Source organism: Bombus vancouverensis, chromosome 10 (genome assembly GCF_051014615.1).
Source record: "Bombus vancouverensis nearcticus chromosome 10, iyBomVanc1_principal, whole genome shotgun sequence".
Taxonomy (NCBI): domain Eukaryota; kingdom Metazoa; phylum Arthropoda; class Insecta; order Hymenoptera; family Apidae; genus Bombus; species Bombus vancouverensis.
In genome coordinates this window covers 2,371,528-2,393,763 of record NC_134920.1, presented here as the reverse complement: position 1 = coordinate 2,393,763, position 22,236 = coordinate 2,371,528, and the positions used below count along the sequence as shown (strand labels likewise).

The window sequence follows — 22,236 nt, the reverse complement described above, 5'->3', positions numbered from 1 at the left end:
GTTTATTTATTCCGTTGTCTGGCGCCGAGAGAGCGCCAGTGCGGTTACCAGATTTAATTATACCTACGTGATTCGAGGTATCGTTCTTCTTCATTCTCCTTGCCGCGTTGAATTTGAAAATTACAGGAGTTGCGCGACGTTCTCTAAGAAAATCTACCGTTCTTCTTTCTTTTCGATTACTTAGAAAGTAGTTTACTAGACGAGCCGGCAAAAGTGCCGGACAGAGTCCCAGGGCAATCCAAACAGCCGGAAGTTACATTCGTTTGTCAACCAGTCGGACACGGTGCAAACGAGCGACTCGTGGCGCTCGTTCGCTGGCAACAAAAATTTAATTAGAGGGACACGACTTTACAGCCGTGGGCGGCCTTTCTTTCGCCGGATAATGAAGTAACGCCGCCAGCTAGACACTTGTGGTTAGCGTCTAAGGGCTGGAATGGAGGGCAAAAAATTCAGCCAAGTTATACCTAACGATATTTCTCTATTTTTCCTTCTATACTAAGCGAACGACTGATTAATTTTCCTGCCTCTATCGATCTGTTTCTTAATTCTTCTTCTTCTTTCTCGTTTTCTCTTCGCTTCATCCTCCTTCTCTTATTCTTTGATCTCCTACCGTGGTCGGGCCTTTCGTTTCCTGCGACCCTGTCCTCCCCCTTTTTTCGATTTCCTCGACTCTGGCCTTGGCGTAAATACATTTCCGCATGGAAAGCGGCACTTTCAAACTTCGCGACCCTTTTCCAAAGCATTTATCTTTTATCCTCGTAAATGCGGTTGTTCGCCTCGATTTCGCTTGTCTCTGTTCGCCTCACGTCATTTCGCCGTCTCAGAAGAATAGAGATTTACCACTTCTCTACACCGAGGCACATAGGGGGTTAACGTAGCTCCGGTTAGGGTAATGGAACTATTTTCAACAACGATGGCTCTTACCGCACTATCTTCGGCATACCTTGCGTTTCCTTTGGGTTTCGTACAGGTTTAGATGTAGTTTTAAACCTAAGATCGTCGTTGCACACTCCTCAACGAGAGAAGTTATTTGTGAAGAAGTATTTGTGCTGTGTTATGATATACGATTTCGTTTCTATTACTAAATTTGGGCTCGATATATCTGATTTTATTTAGTCATTAAATATTTGGTTTTAATCACCACTAAATCGTATTTTAGATTGGATTTTTCAAAAGAAAAGCGAGGACAAACTTCATATCGATTATCATATCTTACGCTTTCGAGCAGGCCTAAATTTTTCATATTAGATAAGAACAGGTTGGAAATGGAAATTCTGCGTACACGAAGTCAAGGAAATCCGAATTTGAAAGTTCGATCAAGATGTTTAAAACTTATTTGCGATCCGCTATAGACTGTCTTCGAACAATTTGATGACGAACTATCCTGTTTCTCGTATCATCGGGCATAGAAAACTCAATATTTCCCTCAGATATATAATTTCAGTTTTCGAGGTAGACGCGGTTTACGCAGGTCGACGAACAAACAAGTCTTGAAATTCGTTCTGATTAAAATTGCTTTCTTCTAACTAGTAAAGCATCCGCAGCCAAGTGAATACGTTTCGTACGAGAAGCTTCATTTTCCTTCTTTTTCGTCTTTTTTTTTCAAACCGTTCGTCGTCGTCGTCTTTTACGGTCGGCTCTTACATTTTCCAAGCCAAGTAACCGTTTTATAATAGGTAGAGCCAAGTAATTAGGTACGTACATGTCCATCGAACGTGGACATAATCGACTTTCTTCTTTGCCTCGAAGCAGCACTTTCGAGCTGATTTTACCAGCGGCGAATGTTTCCATCCTCTTTATTACAGCGACGAATTTTTGTCGTCAAAGCTGGCAAAGCTTTTCCCTCGTTCACGGAGCTTCCCTGTTTCGCGTCTTCGCATCGGCGAGTTTAATATCGCTCCGGGGTTAACGGGCTGGGTACGAAAATATTTCTTTCCAAAGGCATGGATGCGTTTCACGAAAACGCGCATTTAGGCTTCCGTTTCGTCCCGTTTCTCGGATCGAGGAACGCAAACGTTTAATTGTTGAATCACTCACGACGCTCTACTTTTCCGGTTATTTTATGCAGAAATGTACCTCTACAGAACCATGGATATCTGGCTGCGTGCGTTGAGCCGTTGTCTAAGTCGGAGAAACCGTGCGTTTGTGACGATTCGCGATAATACGATCGATATTTATTGTTATTTGCTGTAAAAGGGAAAAAAATGATATCGCCGCGTTAAAATACAGCCGTTTATCGAGCATTCGTCCAACACAGCGAATAAATTTCGAAGTTCTCGAAGTTTTCTTCGATTTCAGTGCAGTAGGCGGTTGACCCGGGGCAGTTCCCTGTTCGTTTTTGTACGTGATCTTTGTGCAAATGTTGGAGCACAGAGGTTCGGTAAACGTTGGAATAATTTCTGAATTCGTAAGGGTAAAGTTCGCAAAAGTTTCTCCTTTGGCGTTTTTCATTTGACATGCTACACGCGTCTTGTGCAAATTCCGAACGAGACGCGAATATTTTCGTCGGTGGTTCTTTGTTGTAAAAAATAGTTCTCATCTAATACTCCTGTGCTTTCTACGTTCTAAATAATCGCGTGAAAAAGATGTTAGATACTTTGAGAAAGTGTTCGCGTAATCATGGCTATGTAGCAATTAAACGTTCGAACAACCAATGTGTATGTAAAATGGCTATTGTACACTGGTCCGTCATAACGAGCAGATATAGTAGGCAGATTACTTTTTGCAGATCTTACTGCGGTATTTAGACGCCGTTATTCTCATTGCTCGGTTCTATCTTCCATTCTCGAGGAAATTGTAAAACCAGATCTAATTACTCTGTCCTTCGTTGTACAGGTAACATGGAAGATAAATTTCTACCGAATCGTCCTGAAGTGACGATATAGGTCAAGGATGAATTCAACGTAATAAAATATTTCGTGTCTCTTTCATATTGTTAAAATCACCCGTGGATTGCGAAATTCTCGTTTGTTCATAAAAGTCCTCGAAATTTACTCCGCTATCTTTTTATTAGAATTTTCATGTATCGATAGATGGGATCGCGAATTGATTTCGATTTCGATTTTACATCCTCGAACGAGGGAAAAGAAAAGAAATACGATCGAGGATGAAACGGGGCAGCTGGTCGTGATGTCTTTCTTGGTTTCCAGCCGGCCATTCGTAGAACAATCGGCAGGAGAGATCTCATTACCTCTCGCCCGGATATAACGTCGTTCTGCTTTGACGCCATCGTTCGATGGGTTCACTTCGTGCAACCTCATAAACGATGAAAATAGGTCAGGGATAAAGTTATTCGAACGTTGTAAGAGGATTGTTGCTTCCTTTGTGTTGTCGCCGATATCTCACTCTTAATTACTTATGTCCCGAAATTCCAGCTTAATTTCCTTTGACTTCCTACTGAAGTTGACTCCACTAATGACTGGAGACTATTTCAATATTTCTAAAGTCACGAGGTATCGGAGACTAATTGATGAGAATCATTGGTACTTGGTTGCAAGAATATTAAATTGTCGATGGGAATTTTAATGATCTTCGTAGAAAAGTTTTTAAACAAATTAAGGAAAGATATTTGATTAAGAGATTTCTTCCTGTTACATGAGTTCCTGTAGTAGCGTCCCTTTTTATACATTCAAGATATGCGATTAGGATCTTAGGACTTTGAGTTGCGATCGATTTTCACGTTGGTGGATCCGTGCTAGTTTTCGGCTAGAACTATAATCTAAAGATCAGGATATGGAAAGTGGAACAGCAGAACGGGATGTGTACACGGTTACACGACGCTGGGAGGTAATAAAACCACTAATTGTTCGAGGAGAAACTTCGCGTTATATTCGAGCACAAACTACTGAAACAGCTGCGGTGATGCGCCTAATCGAGTGTGCGAAACGTCGTAGCAAATTTTATCAAGTTACTTTGGCAATACGTAATTCTGAAATCCCCGAATTTATATTCGATCCATATCTTTATCAAGAAAAGAGAAGAAAAGAAAAAAGAAAACAATATGTTAAAAAATAACGTAATATTTTCTTCATTTTGTGTTACAGGTGAGTGTGACCAGTTTGTGGGATGCAACAACGTCGAAATCATCAAAAATTTTGCACCACGTACTGCACGAAAACATGCAGGTAGGAAATGCATAAAAATCACTTATTACGGAAACTCGAAACAAACACGAGTTTGGCGGGAACTGTATAATGATGAGAACTGGAATACGGTTACCTACAAAGCAACTTTGTAACTGCAGTACGTTTTAGGTCATGAACACATTTTTTTAAAGTGTTCTTACACGAATCTTATACGTATAATACGTATAGCGTGTAATTCGTATTTCGAAAATATTCACTTGTATATTCATATTTATATTTGCGTTAGAAATCATGCAAACATTAGCTCGAGAAAGTAGTAAAATTTAAGAAAAGTATTTTTTGGAAGGGGTTGCGTTGTTTACCCGTTGGCTGAGCTTTTTACGAGTGAAGAAAATCTGGGTGGTAATGTTGGTAACTGGTCAAGCCGCATTGTGCTCTCCATTGCGGTAGGTGCACACATGTACGAATCTCCTTGTACGTGTTCCATGCAAGTCGAGTTTTCTGTATATATGTATACCGAGAACAACGATTGGAACGATAGCACCGTATGAGAAATGGCGCTATTAAATTTGACTGCAGTCACATCGTGCGGCTTTACGCTTCCTTCTGCGGCATATGCAACAAATCAGAAATCTGTTGTATTATTGTTTTATTTAATATATACACGTCGAGTTCAATATTATATCCCCAGAGAAGAAAAAATTGATCGAGTATCACACATCGTTAACATTTTTCTGGGATGGTTACCTCCACCTTAGTAATTCTTTATTTTTATTATCTTCTTAGACGGTAAAAATTCAGTGATATAATTATACCGATATAGATTCTTGGAAATATACAAAATACTTCATTTAATATTTATTGCAATTACTTTTTACCAGAATGCGTCAAATATTTCCTCATGAATTTTCTCGCACGTCATAAGCAACGTTCTTAAATTAGAAAAATGAAAATGAGGAAGGGAGTTCCTTGTTAGTGCTTCCTCGCAAGTTACGCTCGAATTCAAACATAGGAACGTTGCACCAGTCGAAGAAAATAAGATGCATAGCCTTGATCTCAAGGAAACGGTAATGTTAGCCTCCCTTTTAATAAGAGGAAACGACACGGAAGAAGATCGTAAAAAGGAAGTTAGTAAACGTAACAAGCATTTCCAATTCACTTTTCGATATGCATCAGTTTCCTGCAATTGCGATAACAATCGGTGTCAAAGATCTGGTTTTGCTATCTTCGCGAAACGATATGTCATTGGAAGAACGATGATTTGCCAAGTCAGCAGAGGTCCTCGCATTTACTCGTCCATAGAATCGATAAATTTTACTCCTACTTTTCTTCCTTCATATTCTCGTCTCTTCTATCTATTTTCTTTTGGAACCATTTGTCTCAGAAAATGATTTAGAAGATACTTGAATTTAAAGTGTTCTTAATGCTTATCGATTTTGCTGTGCAAGATGTAATTCAAGCACGAAGAAAATTTAATCAGGATTAAGAATCACATCGAAGTTTTTGATATTGTTTAGACGAATGTTCAATGAGAAATACGGTACAACTAAAGTTAATTTGCAATATGATCCTTTAGATGGAAATTTCATTTAGTCCAGAATCTTGTATCTTCGATTTGACGCAGTTTATTTGCAGGAAATAGGGTGAGAGATATAGCAATTGCAGGGTGCACTAGCACGTTAAGTTAAATACACGTGTGTAGACGCGAAATGCTTGTAGCGAGACGCGATTGGTGTTCCCTTGATGTACGGCACCCGTCTTTATGAATATTTATTTCTCCCCTCTCTTATGAATGTCGTAAACAAGAGACGGTTTTCTTCTTTCAAGGAAAATTTCTCCATTTTCAAGATTTTACACGTGTTGAAATAAGAATATTTTCTACAACTTTTACGTCAAATGAACAATTCAATTTAATCGTTAATGCTTTTTACCAGAGTTAACAAAAAAAAACGACGGTATATAAGAAATTCTAAAAGTTCCAAACCGGGCCAACTAACACAACGAAATAGTTAATCTGGAAGAATTCCAATAATTTTGCCAAAGATTATTCCTTTTAACTTGGCCAATTTTCGTGCTACGTCAAATTGAATCGACGTTTCGTTGATTCGTATAATTTATATTCGCATTGTACGTGTTCGAACACTCGCGGTTGTGAACGGATTGACGGAGGGAAGGAGTTACAGGCCAGACAGATAGATTACAAATTGAACTGTATGATTTTACTGGATGCTTGACTATTAAAGGACTGTCCCTTTTAGATATGATACAATGTCAATTGTTATGTCGTGTCTAACGGTCAGACTACGATCCTTGAATTTCGTAAGACAGAGATGAACCGTACTCGACGAAAGACTGTTTGAATCTGACTCGTCGTGTCCGGCGGTCATCATCTTTTTATATTTTACGTGGAGGAAATCCGCACGGACGCCAGGCCGCTTCTGGGGAAAGCGGCGTGGTGGTGTCGGACTCCAACCGACTAAAACCTCCACGATACCTTCCCGGCTGCGATCGAGAGAGGCCCGGGAACCGCTGTGGGCGTCGCAACGGGGCCTCCCCCGCGCGCCTAATACCACCGCTGATAGAGAGGTGTGTTGACCATTGTCACACCGCGCCTCGTCGCCGGAGCCGCCGTGCCAGGCAGCCCGGTTCCCCTACCGGACTCTGCTTGGCAGCCCCGAGGCGCTGAGCCGCCAAACGCCCAAGCCTGAACCCCATGGGGGGGGGGCGGCGGGCCCAGCGCGCTTCGCCAACGCCACACGGAGTCCCAGGCGATCACCCATCCAAGTACTATCCGTGCCCGGCGCTGCTTAACTTTCGTGATCTGACGGGAACGAGTGCACTCAGTGCGGCCAGGGCGTGGCGGTCATCATCTAGGTGTGTCGTAAGGCGGGGGAACAACTCTACTCTTGATGATTGTTCCTTGGTGCCTCTACCCTTCGTACGTGGCGGACAGATCACGACCTTTGGTTTGCGTCAGGTGGAAGACAACAGCTATTGACGACTGAATCTTTGCACCTGCCCCGCAGTTGTTCGCTCAAGATTGCGGTGAAGGATAAAAGCAAAATGTTTGCTTCTATTACTTGTGGTTTGTGACACTGTTGGCCTTTCAAGAGTTTTTCAGGCCTAGACCCTTTGAGGGCCCACTCAGCAGTGTCATAAATCCTTTTTTCTATAATTTTCTATCATTTTTAATAAAAAAACATCGAATATGACAAATTTGCTATCTGATGCATAAAAAAGGATTCGTAACTGATTTTCATTAATTATTCAACTTTTATTTGGTCGACTGAAGGGGCTAAATTTCTTCTACAATTCTAAGCTTTTGTAAGTACACGTTTCAGTTTCTCGAAAGTCTAAACGTGATTCCCGTTGAAGTTGCGAAGATCTAAAACTCGATATTCTACGATTGTGCTTACACAGTTCTGAACAAAAATATTTGCTCAATGCTGCGTGAACACGATATAGTGGAATTTTTTACCAAATTCGAAAGCGGCAATGATGATAAACATGTTTTTAAACACGCGGATAGTGGAGGGTAGCACTGGCAAGCGCGACAAAGCGAAGAAAACGAGGAGCGGGAAAGATCTTTCGTGTGAAGCTTTATTTTAGAAGCTGAATTTAAGAGCTTTAACTTCCCTACGTACTTGCAGTCGCGAGTTTGTAACGAACTTGTAACGCGTATAAGTCAGCGACTTTATTACAATGCCGTGACTGCAGCGATGCGATCTTACCGTAGTTAAATAACCAGCCTAGCTAGTGCTTTCCTTAGGCGAATACTACATCCGATCTGGTAATCAGAAATTATTGTCGTTACCCGTTATCGTTCTACGTTTCTAAGAAAATTGCTGCACAATTAAGTGAGCTTTGCGTATCGTTTAAGCATCTTGTTATCTTAACACAGGATTCTGGCAATGAAACAGAAGACCTGATGGTACACGAAGTAATTTTGCGGGCTGGTTAATTTCGCGTGCGCCAGGACCGCGGAATTAATTTCGGATGTCTCTCACCTGTCGTGTCACAGTGTTCCTGTAGGTGATCCTTTTGCTTTGTACTGAAGCGTCCAATGACAATACACCTATTTAGTTACGCCGCAGTACGGGACTCTGTTCGTTTCTAGTTCGTAGCCAAAGGAGACATTGCGATACCGACTACGGGTTCACAGTTCATTGGTGTGGGCACACCTAGTCTCTTCGTTTACCATAATTTACGAGCATCGGTGTTGCAGCAATTATACGTACGTTAATTTCGTTCGTGTCCTCTTGTATGGCTATTTCGTGGATTAGATTAATAGTTTAGAGGATTACGAATAATTTAATTCCGATAATAATTAATAATAATAAAATAATAATTATTAAAATAATAATCTGGCAAATACACGCGAGATCATTTCCTAAATATTTCTTTAGAATCATCACAGAGATTGCTGACGGAAAGTTGTTATATATATGCTCATCGCTTTGGATCGAAACGTATATTCGAAGGATATATGTACTTCTTCCACAAGGAAGGAAAGGAACGGAAGAAATGGAAAGGAAAGGAGATCATTACTAGTACCTACCATCGCTCTTGCTTCTACTAAGATTCATGTAGGATTCGATGTAGGATTTTGATTTCATATTTTCTTGCTACCAAACTTTAAATCGATGTTGCATAGCTCAGTGAGACTTATCAAACATAAATAAGCTGTAGCACGTGTGAGATTTTTTACAAATTTTTGCTTCGGTTGAATCTACTTTGTAGAATATTTTCGCCGTTTCACGTTCCAAAAATGTCAAAATGATTTTTAATCTTGATCCTCTTTTAAGGAAGATGCGATTTTATTTTGCTTGAATGTGCCGTAATATGAGACTATAGATCAAAATTAATTAACTTCATATAAGAGAATTCGATGAGCAATCGCATATCAATCGCGTCAGCGAAACATCGCACCGCATTGATAATAAGGTTCCGCAATTAGCGTTATTTTCATACGTTTGAGGTTTAATTATGGGTATCTCACCAGGTTAATACCGAGCCGTTTCCTGATACATATTTAATTCAACGTTGAGCACGGTGAACATCCCGCACCTGCACTTCCACTGCATTGCTGTATCGCTGCAGCTTTCTGTACAAATTACTCTCCGCGAGGATGTAAATGGTACCGACGTATTACGCGTAAATCATAAGCGTTGCCACTAAACTTGGTAAATAGTGTCCTATTCATTTATATTATAGTCAGGATGCGGCACCGTTGCTCCTTGGTCGTATGAGAAAACCACGCAAATAAAACATGAAAGTGCGAACTCTTAAAGTCGAATATTTCAACACGCAATGAGTATGGATCTCGTAACCTTAACCTGTGCATATAGTTCTACAAGGTGTTAAATATTTTTAAATTTCTTTTAAATATCACAGTCAAAATCCTATGCATATTCCGTAAAATAAAATTGCTTATAAAAAAGAAAAATAAGCCAAATGACATTTTTGTACAAACTTTTTTCATCGTTTAATGTATAGAATCAACTTTATAAATATTTCCCACATATTTTGCGAACCCTGCGTATGCAGACTATTTTATGCACATTTTGCTTAGTCACCACAACTGAATGGTATACTTAATCCCAGTAATGTTGTTTTCAATTAACAGGTAAGGATAAACGGTCGCGCGGCCAGAAAAATACTCGTTGCTCGCACTGCGCAAAAATAAGCGTTCTAAATGCGCTTACAGCAGTGGTCATCCGTTGCCAAACAAATTGTAGAAGGGTTAGAGGGTGGTGACTATAACAAAGGGCAGGACGGGCTGGAGAATATCGTTCTAAAGTGCCATGGATGCAATTTGCTAGCCACGAGGCACCCGCGCGCTATTTACTTCGAAACAATTTAGGTTCTGGCCATTGTGGCGCAGTTCGTATACGTCACTGTCAGACCAAAGCTATGTTGAATCCCGCTATCTACGGTCTTGGGAAATTTTTGCTCGTCCTAGTTTTTTCTCGCGTCATCTTCGCGAACTTTTTCCGTAAGACTGGACTTCCGCCTATCATAAAACTTTTCTTTGTACTTTTATTGTATTTATTGCTTAGGATTTCTTCATATCCTTGAATTACGTTGATATCTCCAAAGCAATTTTCAATCGTCCTTGCAAATTTTTGAGTGATTTCAGTGTCTTGTGCGACTCGAATGAGACACGGCCTTGAATACTTTTAAACGTATAAAACTTTGCTTTAAGTTTTTAAGACATGTTTGATATGATTCTGAAATAACTTCTAAAAAATTTATTTTCGTAACTCCAAATTTCTCTTGGGATCCTTTCAATTGATCCTTATTATTTTTCGTTTTTTCTTCTTGTTTTTTTATTCACTCACTCGTATCTGTTATATTCTTATGGTTTACTTTGTCTGACTGACTTCTGTGATTTATCATACTTGGTCGTTTACTCACATAATCGAAAATCAATCTTGAAATGGTCATTTCGTTGGCTGGAGGTGCAACTTCCTCTAATATTCCTTAGACGGGTTGTGAGTGATAAGGTTGCGTGATTTCCCCCGATAGACTAGTCTGTGCTTTACAATCTCATCGTTTTTATTTCTAACTTACGGCCGGGATGCAAGCTGATTTATATATGAGAGAAAGGAGAGCGGCTCGGCAAGATGTCCGACTGTCTAAGCATGCAACCAACGACTGGCAGAAAATCAATTTCGTCTTACGGAGCCTTTAAATATCGTTTCGTTTCTCCCGTTATTTCTGCGTGGATCCTAGAGATTTTCGCTGCTCTAGAGATCTTTCAGTGGAAATCGTCGAAGTGGAACAACGACCGCGCAACGCTTTAAAAGAAGAAAAATAAAAAAGTTGTTCCAGGAATATACATTGATATCCTGAAAAATATTTTCCATGTCTATAAATCAATGTTTCGAAAGTATTTATTTTCGAACCGAAAATATCGGTTTTTCATTTTATTCTCTCTCTCTTTTTTTTGTTTTTCACTAAATAACGTTTACGGGGATTCGAACAGGGTACATATTGAATTTCACATACACTGTTTTTTCACTATACCGTGGGACCTCATTAAATTGCATTCACCCTGGTGGATAGGTAAATTGACAGGGCAATATTTATCAAGTTACGCTGTATTATTCTCTATTTCGACGACACCGTATTGATCGCGATACTAATAGTATCACACGATTCGAATAAATAACGGTTTCGAAATCGGTGATTTTCCCAACCTATTGTATTACAATTCTATGATCGAGAAAACTTCATTACAAATATATTCACGTTCGATACTCGATCGAAGTTATTGGAATAGCGTAAAAGATAATTGTTATTGATACACATAGGTGATAAAGTAGGTAATTTTTTACTAATTGTTCTGACCATTGAATTCGAAAAGTGTGGTCGTTATCCGACCCGTATGTATCATTGTGAAATCAAATGTATCGACCGAGTTTCCGTTGTTTGTTCGCAAACCAGGAAGAAGAGATACCGGAAAAAAGAACGGTTGGTATTGATCAGAATTCTGGATATTATAAATCAAACGATAAAGCGCGTGTTCACGTGATTTCATGGTGCCAATAATGACGACGTTTGATGAAACACTCGACGTGTGACGTATGGTTTTATAACATTGATTTTCCTCGAACACGCGATTATAATCTTGACGGCAAACGATTAAGATTTGTTCCCGTTAAAGGGACGAAGAATGTAATAAATAAATGGAATTCTCCGTAATTCGAATCGAGCGTGTAAATTTTTCGTAAAAATTTAAACGTGTATCACGGCGTAAAACTATTTCATTTACACAGATTAAACATTATTGCCATAAAAAGAGAAACATTCTGATATTCACATTTTGCGCTTTCTTTTTGTATTGCATTGTTCATCAGGAATACAGCACGGCGTTTATCTAGACGCTCAAGTATTCAGATTCAGGTACGCTGATAAACCTTTCCGACGATTACGCTTCTCATTCGGCGATGCCTGAAATCTATGCTAATTCGCGGGGATAAAATATTTGCTTTGGCCTGCGCGTGTACAGAGTCCACTTCGGAACTCGTGGCTGTACAATACCACCGGTTGATTTATGCCGCGCGCCTGACTCAGTAGGGACAAATTCTACGCTCGCCATCGTGTGTTACAGTTGTGTTCGGTGAAATTTTATGGATTACGCTGCCCTGTAACTACCTGTCCGATCGCGAAGGTAAGATCGATGCGTTACACCATCTCGTAAACTTCCAGATCTGAATAAAAAATTGCTGATACGGACATACCCGTGTGTGGCCGGTTTTTCTTCAAAACATATTTCATAGCATGGCGTATTACACGGCAAAAATATTCATCTTATCTATGTATAACTTAACAACGTCGCATTTAATATAAATAGCTATAAAAAATAATTATACGTAATATTTAGGAGGATTAAAGAAATATTAAATTTAATAGATATTAATGTTGAGGTTTTGAATGGAAAATGGTCTCTGGTAAGTTTCTTGAACGTCCATGCAAAACGTCTATGGAGAATGTCTATGAAGTTGAGAAGATCCTGCAAGCTCTGCTTCCGACTTTGCTGCATTTACTTGGTGGTTTGGGCTGCCCTTCGACCCCTTCCCGTCTGCTCTGTTAGCCGTATAGATCGCTGTATTCATTATTCTGGCGCTAAATCGTTTGTGAATAATGGCCTCCATGAATCTTTTCTCGGTCCGTGGCTGCAGCGAGAAACTCGTGTGCCACGTAAGTCCTCTCGCACTTAAGAAGCACCTAAATAACATAGACGATGAAGATTTCTTTCCACACCAAAAGATTACGATATTCTTTATGAAACCAAAATTAAACGTAACTCGGAAGTATTTATTTTTTCAATTGTAAGCTTATTGAATCACAAGGAATAAAATTACGCGCGATTCATCATAAAATTGCGTAACTTTTAATTTTGCATAACTTTACGGAAATATTATATTTCTATGCTTTTACCCTACTTGTATGTATCGTGGTATTTGATGTATCTCTCAAACATTCTATCGGTATCGTTTATTCCGTTTATATCCCTGAGTCGATGTCGACGGTATAAACGCAGATAACCGAGAAACGCCAAGCAATCGCTTTGTCGTCGAGAATAGAACGGGTGAGTTTTGATCCGGTAGGAGATATAATCGTGGATGCTCGGCGGAAGTCACGTGATTATGTCTGCGGAGAATCGAAAGTTTCTTTTTTTGGAACGCCCCTGGCATATGCGTGAAACTGACGCGAATAGTCAGCCTCCATTGTTGCCGAGGTTCTTTGTAACGGATACAAAAGGCATCCGGATAAAGTACTCGATACACTTGGTTCGCTCGATCCAAAATCAAGAGGGAAAACTAAGAATTGTAGCGGGCAATCGTTTCTCCGTTGAATTAATTGTCTTCGAGTAATCCCTTGGTCAGTCGATAGGGAGACACTTCCCAAGAGATATTCGATTCTTCGCTTCAGATGTTTTCAATGCGTTTGTCCTGTCTTGCAACAGACACAGTATAGAAATAAGATATACTCGATAGTAGCGTTCGAAGCGTTTGAAGTGGTTTGCAACGATGGAAAAATTTTTAGTAGAGATAAAACAATCGAAGATTTTTATTTTGTGAAAAAATATTGCTTTCGTTAAGGTAGCAGCATGTGTTAACAAATTTATAGGAAACATAAAGAGAAAAGGAAGAGACACGAAGCCGTATATTGAATATAGAATATCGAGAGAAATTCCAGGTCTATGAATATGTTCGTCGCGAAGAATGAAAATAAGTAAAGTACTAGGTGGAATGATTTTTCCCCGTTCCCCGCCTTGTGTACCTTTTTCTGATACAATTTTATGCAAGTGGTGGTAGAGATAAGCGCGAAAAACAGAATAACGTTCTCCTCCGTAACGGTGCGACAGAAAAAACGAAGAAAAAAGAACAACAGGATTGAATCTGTAAATTGTAGTATAATTCAAATGAATTCTCGTTTATAGCGAAAGATTATTTTATGATGCTACAAATATGCACTAAGAACGTCTTTAATATAAATGCAACAGCGTATACATAATGTTCTATTCTAAATATAAAATGGAATTAATATCGTGAGTGACACGAGTAACACCCTGTGACGAATACCAACCTACGATATGGTTCCAGATCCATGTAAAATAACGATAAAACGTACAATAACATTTTGACGCTATATCTGAGATTTACTAGCTTTCCAATCTGGCAAATTCTTTGGTTATAAATTTAAAAGAAATACGGTTCAACTATATCCCGTGGATACGCGTCGGAAGCCTTCTGTCTAAGGCTAGCGTTGCTGATCTCTTAAGCCCTCAAGGCTGTAACACGTTCGCCAATCTCTGGACTGTTTTCTTTCGTTACTTCTTCGCTGCATTACCCAAGTATATGTTGGAGAAAATAACTGAATACGTCCGTAAATAAAAGACTTAATTCTTCGATTACGATCGGAAGAATCCGAGCGTTGAACTTTATGACCGTAGAGCCTGTCTTGGACCATGTGGAAATCTTCGAAACTCGAACTCGAAGTTTCTGGGGCCGTGGGACCAGCCACGAATCACTCTGGAATCTTGACATCCCTAACTTCAACGCCCTGGTTGGTCCGTCGATCTTGTGGCTGTTCGAAGTGTCTTCCAAGGCTTCGGGTTAGTTGTAGTTGGTCTCATGACATTGAGACTCGTTCTGTTAGTTCCACAACTTTATGGATCACAACTGAGGATTCACACTTGTTGATGTTTCTTTTTGTTTTATAGGTTCCACATTGTTTGTGTTGTATATAATCACATTTAGTTTGTTTGTACGCGCTTAATGAACGTCATTGCGCAATTATCGCGTTATCTTGATTAGGAACCGTCGGTATTGAATTTAAAAAAAATGGAAGTTTTTTGTATCTCTCATATTGTTTGAAAGCATCATCTAGCGAGTTATATATATACATATTACTGTTGGCACGTTCTGTTTATTTAAGAATATCTGATCTAAAATTTACAATGATTTTTGTTCAAATGTCGTAAGTTCTTTATCATTTCTAATCTCATCGTAGAATTTAAAAGAAGATTATTCTGTAAATTTCTTATGTCGAATGTATAGCGACAAATTTAACCTTTCACACAGCCAATGATTTTCTTTTTATTCGGGATATTTCCCACTTGCCAGAAGTTGGTGGCACGCCAGGAAGATGGAAATTACGTGCTTGCGACATTCGTTATACACTGCGATTGGCTGGGATAAAGAATGAGGCGACCCAGACTTCTTTCATTCCAGCTTCCTTCCCGACTCGTTCTCTTCCTTCCAGTTTTCTCCGTTTAATCCATGCGCGACAAGAACCGCGTGCATGCCAGCAGAACTATGAAAAAAATGGCAATGCGGATGAATAGCGCGTTCTCATACGTCGAATCCGGCATCTTGCGGTTTGCTTCCCTTCGTTGCACAGTCAACGTTTGGCACTGAATCCCCGTCGTTCGCCACACGTAAATATTTTATGCCTTCGAACAATCCTCGATTAACCGTATCGCGTGAGATTTTCGACGCGTTGGCAACCGTCAAAACTAGTTGCAATGACGAATTTAGCGTGGAATTTGATGTAACGTAAAAGTTCTACCGAACGTAAAATACAATGCTTCGAATACGATTCGCGACATTTCGAAACTGATTGGATACTACCTCACTGAAAAATAATTTTAATATTAATTACGACGTATGAAATAGCTGCGTTTCGTCGCGTATGCAATTAATCATTTTTATATTTTATAAAGACACCACGAGATAAAACGAGAATATTCGCATTATCGTACTTTATCCTATGCTCTTAACTGATTAATTATTTTTCCCATCTACCCACCTACCACCATTTCTTATGCAACCAAAGCTAATTCTGTCTATGATTCAAGACAGACGTTCTAAACAACATCGCGTTTACGCTCTTGCTTTCTATATTTTCTTTTACTGTGTAATCCACTAAACGTCGTGCCCGCTAGAGAACGGTAATCTTCACGACCTATGAAAACCTGCATTACTTTTCGCCCTATTCTGATACGTCAGGGAAATCGCTTATTTCTTTGGATAACTCAGGGGTATTGTTTCCTGGATTTTCTCCTGAAAGATACCTAAAAAAGAGAAAAAAAAAAGAAAGATAGGGCAATGTACGTTGCATTTTCCGCTCATCTTGCCTCGTTTCTAACCGCTTTTTCGAGGCCCCAATCCCCTAGTCTCGTTCCCGTTTCGGAGTATCTCGTTTCACGCGATCTATTCCTTTCTCCCTTCGGCGTATTTCACCTCTTCTATGGAATCTCTCGAGGTAGATACTTCTACCTAATCTGGAGTTCCGAGTCTGTGGATCGATGAAGAGGGACGGCGGCTTTAGCGGCGGGCCTTGAGTCCGTCTTTCGAGGGTTTCATTCAAAGATTTCGACAACCTCAACTGCTGACCGAAATAGCGAAGGTAAGCTACCTGGAAATGGCGACACGAGTACAACGGCGAAAGGATTTGGACGTACCTTGCCGGATAAAGACACTGCTTTCCCGAGCTTTCCTGGCGCAAAGAGAGATTTGTGATGTGCACGGGAAAAGGGGTAAAGTCGAGCACGAGTGCATAGCATAGGAGTGGCGAGCAGAAGTCGATAAAAAAGGACGGAGAAAGCAATGTGGAAGAACGGTTGAAGATAATCAGGTAAAGTGTGGTGCGACGTACGAATATAATGGGACGAGTTGGGAACGAAGTTGGCGCTCGGATTTTTCGAGTGGAAATTTGACCATGGAGGCGTCGACCGAAACGATCTTATCTTTTGGAATTCTTCGAGGTGCAGAGTTTTCACGAAATCGAGAAAGAAGGAGAAAACTTCCAGTAAGGGGTTGCTTGGGGAAGAAACGATATCGGTATCGGGCGAAAAGCGGTTCTGGAAACGTTGAAATATTCAGAGCATTCGGGAGAAATAATTCGGGAAGAATCTGCGCGAGTGAAATATAAACGAGTGCCGGAGAGATATTATTTTCATGATATTTCGAATTTCTGATAGTGGTAGCGCCGAAAACTGGTGAACGCGTATAAAAATAAGATTTTATCGTAATACGACGTTAATCGAGTGAAATTGGTGTTTTTTGAGAAACATGCGACAGCTGCAAGAAAGAAATTGTCTGTAGATAATCGGATTGGAAGCTTCATCGACGAGATGTCGATTTATCGAACTTTTTGCCTTTGAGCAAAATTTGACGGGATTTGATCGAATTAGGGAATTAGAAAGTGAAACGAGAAAAGAAAAACTACTGAAAAAGTTGAAAGAGACGTCGATCGTTAAAAATCTAGAGTGCAGTCTCAGCATCACTCAGTATTCGTTTCAACGTTATAGCCTGTCTACGTTTTACGACGTGCTCTGTTCATTGAGCGTAAAATTTTCTCGTTGTGTCGTCATCTGTGGCTAAAATACACGAATACATTTAAATAGGATATACACGTAACTTAAAATATGTAGCTATTATTACGAATGAAAACATTGTAATTTTTAAAACATTGCTTAAAAATATTTAACTTTGTCGTGCAAATATTGAAATATTAGGTGGTCGCAAAAGTTTCATTCGTTTTATAAGGAAATAGTAGATGCACAACATTGTTTGTTTTATATTATTTTATTGAATTATGTATGGTCCATTTTGTTCTATTGGAACATACATAATGAATCATACATAATTCAATAAAATAATGTAAAACGAAAGATGTCGAACATCTATTATTTCCTTATAAAACAAAAGAAACTCTTGGGACAATCTAACTTAAGCTACATATCCTGCACAAATTTAACTTGCGATTTATGCCAAAAATTCTCGTTATCTTGCAAATATTTTACGTTTTTCACATCGTTATCGAATATTCCATTTGGTTGCATTATAAAACTGACGTTTCCTTTTTTATAATAAAGAGTGTCGCGTATATATATATGTAGCAATTTGTTTGGTTCGGTTCGTTTCACTTTAACTAGGAAGAAATGATACCTGAAGATTCGAGCTATTCGCTATATTGGTATTCGAGTCGAGCATTCGATCAGAGTATAATGGATTGTTACCAATCATCAAATCAATGTGAAAGTTGGGCGTTGTTTGGTCTGGTAGGCCCACAAAACTTTGTAATTTTTCCGGTAGTCAGGAGGAGGAAAACGTCTCTAGGTAGCCACACGTGTAACGAAACTTAAGATACCACTTTGCTCGACGTTTGCCCGTGATGTCAAGAGAATTTTCTTGCTGGAAAGTCGCGCGTGAAGCATACGAATTTCCTGGGTTTATAAAAAATTCATGTTGACGTTTTTTAGAAGTTAGCGTCGAGAATAACGGGAAATTTTTCACACGCGGACGTACAAATGTGCGAAAAAATGTATTCGGTTTTACTTTTATTTTCGTTGCCGCGATCCTTCCCACCCGTTTTCACGGCAACTCTCGGTACAGTTCTTCTCCAAATAATCAGCGAACTGATCTTTTTAGTAAACGAGCGGATTCCTGGCGAGGTTCATCGAGATACGAATGCTTTTGCCGAGTCACGGAGAAGATTTGAGAAAATCGAGATTAAACGTTGTTCCATCGACGTCGAGCGCAAGTCGTTAATTATCCTGACGTATTATCGACGGTTCTCGAACGGAGTGTGTTCTGTAAAATTGTCCCGAACCAGTTTGCGCATTAACTTGGAACACGCTACGATTCTGTTCGATAAGCTTGTAATGATACCTTGGTCTGTTCGCCGTTAGGTATCTTTCATAATGGGATTTAACTTTACTATTATCATCGCCCTTTTATTCAGTGATAATGGGTGCACTCCATTAAGGTAGATTAAATTTTTCAATGAAATCGGAGACTTGGAAAGCACGTCGAATCTATCTCTGTCTCTTCTTATCGTTCCAAATGCGTTCGAACGACGCATTTGCGAAATCACATGTAAACGCGGTAGGCGCATGAGGCGTAGGAAACCATTTTAGGCGATACCGTGATGAAGAGCAGTCTCCGGCGACGATTAAGGCACGAGAATCCTTGAAATTCAATGCCGCTTTTACCGCGCATTCGGAACTCGTTCGAAAGATGTAAAGCCTTCCTCGTTCGAGCAGCCGCAATAATAATGACGATGCCATTCGTTTCTTGTCGGACATTTTTTGAGTCACCCTCAGAAAATCGATCAATTAGAGTCAGTTCGTAATTACGACTCTGTATAATTTGGCTATATCTCAGTTACAGTGGTGCCATTATCATAAATGTATTAGGAACATTGTATAGCTTCGCTGGATATGAGTAAACTACTGTGTTCTACTTGGACGTCTGACTAACAAGGGCGTTTCTACTTAAAACGTCTCTCGCCGCTCTTTAGCTAATCGTTCCGTAGAAGTCGGATTCAAACAAATCTGAATTAATTTACTTTGACGCATAGAAAATCTCCAACGTTTCTACTTGAAAGTGCTCGTTTAGAAGGTCGAAATTTCTTAGGGAACGTTGAACAAAATTTAACAAGAGCCGCATCCACAAGTATCTCGCAAATTCGTTTTAGCGCACTTATCTAAATTCTCTCTGGGGAAAGATTCGGCAAGATCTCCGCAAAGAGATAAATAAGTTTGCAAGCTGAAACTCACAGGGGTTCCAGGGATGGTCAGAGACGTCTCCTAGTTACCGGATAAACTAAAGTAAACCAGTCACGTTTTTTTACAAAGTTTCTTCTCTTTCCTATTTTTTTCGGTGTTGTCTATTTTATTATTCGTGTTTTATTCTCATACTGCTCGTTCTTCTATCCGACGTACCATTGTAATAGCATTTGCACATTATTCATGTTTCAAACGATCTTTTCCAGCATTGTAAAACTAACATGCACGCGGTAAACTTATTGCATAATTTATTATATAATCTTATAGCTAATGATGTTTGATGTAGAATAAAATACAAACGATTATATTATAGCAACAATTGTTAGATAATAGGCTAGCTACGTTTACGGCGATTCCAATAATTTTACGATGATTATCACAGCTGTATTCAATGAAGTACTCTTACAATTAGCTTTTCCAACTTTATATTCGTCCAAATAGTCGAGATTCAATTTATACATCTTCGTACTTCCTTCCCCATTAAATTTTCACGGTTGTGTTTTCACGTTTGAAGCATAAAAGCAGTACGTTCAAAGGCTGCTTTGTTACCGTTCGACGTAATCCGCGCAGTTGTTGACGAACGTAGTTAATAAATCGTAATCGGCACAAAGCAGTCGACAGGTCGTGCGTATACTGCTTTAAAAGCTCTCCAAACACACCAGATTGAGGAACGATCCGTGAGATTGTTCACGGAATTAAATTAAGCGTTTTAAAAATGTGCTCGCGCTAGATTTAGGGCCAAGTATATTTTCTCGTTGAACCGAACTCGATGGAAATTCGAGGGTTAATTTATAGCGGACCATTTTTCGTTGGCCGGCTGGCGAATTATGATCGTAGGTTCTTATAAATTTAATCTTCCAGACTTATCGCTATCTTTTAATGCAGGGACTATAGAGATCTACGAACGTCGATATATACCAGCGGGAAGGGACTTTCAATGATAAGAAGGGGCAACCGCGCTGAAAACATTTAAACGTGGCCGTAGAAAAACTTCTGAAAGCGAAGTTCGAGAAACGAGAGTAACTAAGCGCGCATCGAAGAAGATTATCGAACGTTTCTAAGAATTTTTAAATTGGATGCTGGAATTTCGTGAGCGAAGAGCGTAACTGCGGTAACAGTCGTAAATAAATACGTGGAAGATGAATAATTCTAGATATAGGATCCAGTTATAAATATAGATGTTGAAAGAGGTGAATGACGTGAAACCGCGACGCGAAAAGATACCAACGCATTTCGGGTTATGATATGTGCTCTTTCTGAAATCTGGATACGGAGTGGCCGCGTTTGGTGTATAGGGTTGAGTAGACTCTTGGCCCAAGGGCTTCGAGTGATTTCGTAGCCAGGCCGAAAGTTAAACGTGTTTCTCAAATCCACAGACGCCGTCGAAACACGACCATCCGCAGTTCTATTGAGATTTCTCTTTGAAATACATACGCTATTTATATAATTCGTACTCGCTTACGTAACGAACAATTTTTTACCGGTGCAGTTTTGCTTGAACGAAACGAATTCTTGCCTTAATTAATTTTTTTCATTTTTACGGTAACAAATAATTGTAAAGCAGGGACGTGAGAAATTTATCGAACAAAATTCTTACTGAGAACCTTGGTACCTTTTAGGGTATTGTTTTCCCCGTAGCGAGCAACACTGCCCGCAAACGGGACTAAAAGACATTGTATTACCGTAGAATTACCGTCTGTTAAACGAGTGCTCGAGAGTTCTAGAGACAAGCAAAGCTCTCGAGGTGCAAGTGGCAAACCGTGGAGTCTCTTCAGCCTGCATCCAGCAGAGAACGACGCTGCTTTCATCGGTTCAGAGCTCGCTAAAGTCGCCAAACCTTTCTTTTTCGCCGTCGTATCAGCCTGGTCCAGTCTTTTCATTTCTTGTGATCTGCGTCATTTTCGAGTAACGTTACGGCGATCTGCCAAGCTTATTTCGCAAGCTCTGTAACTCTCCATTCTCTGATAGCTCTTCCCTGCAAGCTGAAGAAATTAGATTCTAGGTAGCGCGGAAGGAAGGGAGGATCGGTATTGAAATGTTTCCTTTGCTCAGATATCAACAATTGACTAAATTTTCCTCGTATACGTGTTTTCAAATTTTATTTATTTTCTTGGAAGTATTCTTTTTCTCGAAGCAATGGATGAAATCTTTTCTCTTCTTCAAAATACTGAAATTTGTGTCTTTGTCAAACGAAAATATCCGCGTTTGTTCCACGGATACTGAATTTTTGTTAACAGTAGGTACGAGTAAACAGTTGAACACTTTCATTTTCGAAACGTATGAATGGGAGACATAATTTTTCTTCGATGGTTCATTGAAAGAAGCAAAGAGAATATTGGGCATTTGTTTACGGAATATCAAATTAGAAGCCCGTGAAACCTTCGTTGTAATACTATCTTCTTCATCTGCGATTATTATAGATACTTTATTCATCGATCGTATCACTGCAAAAGTTATTGTTCATTTAATGACCTCTTCAACAGTCAGCGGCATTTGTTTCCCTTGATTCCCAATGGCAAATGCACCGTAATTATTCTCGGTGGGCATGGCTCGGGCAATGGC

General features: G+C 39.6%; 1 protein-coding gene and 1 pseudogene across 6 annotated transcripts in view; one reads left to right on the top strand and one right to left on the bottom strand.

Annotated features, from left to right (window-relative positions):
• The window catches only part of dlg1 (MAGUK family member discs large 1), a 530,145-nt gene that overhangs the window by 13,941 nt on the left and 493,968 nt on the right, over positions 1-22,236 (top strand). For 4 of the 6 annotated variants that reach the window (XM_033338869.2, XM_033338867.2, XM_076622320.1 and 1 more), the window contains exon 2: positions 4,044-4,124. The exons of the other annotated variants lie outside the window; for them this stretch is intronic. In XM_033338869.2, the coding sequence (XP_033194760.1) occupies positions 4,044-4,124 (81 nt within the window). The remainder of the gene's footprint in view (positions 1-4,043; positions 4,125-22,236) is intronic. 6 annotated transcript variants of the gene reach the window in all.
• LOC117159272 (5S ribosomal RNA) lies at positions 6,829-6,947 on the bottom strand (annotated as a pseudogene).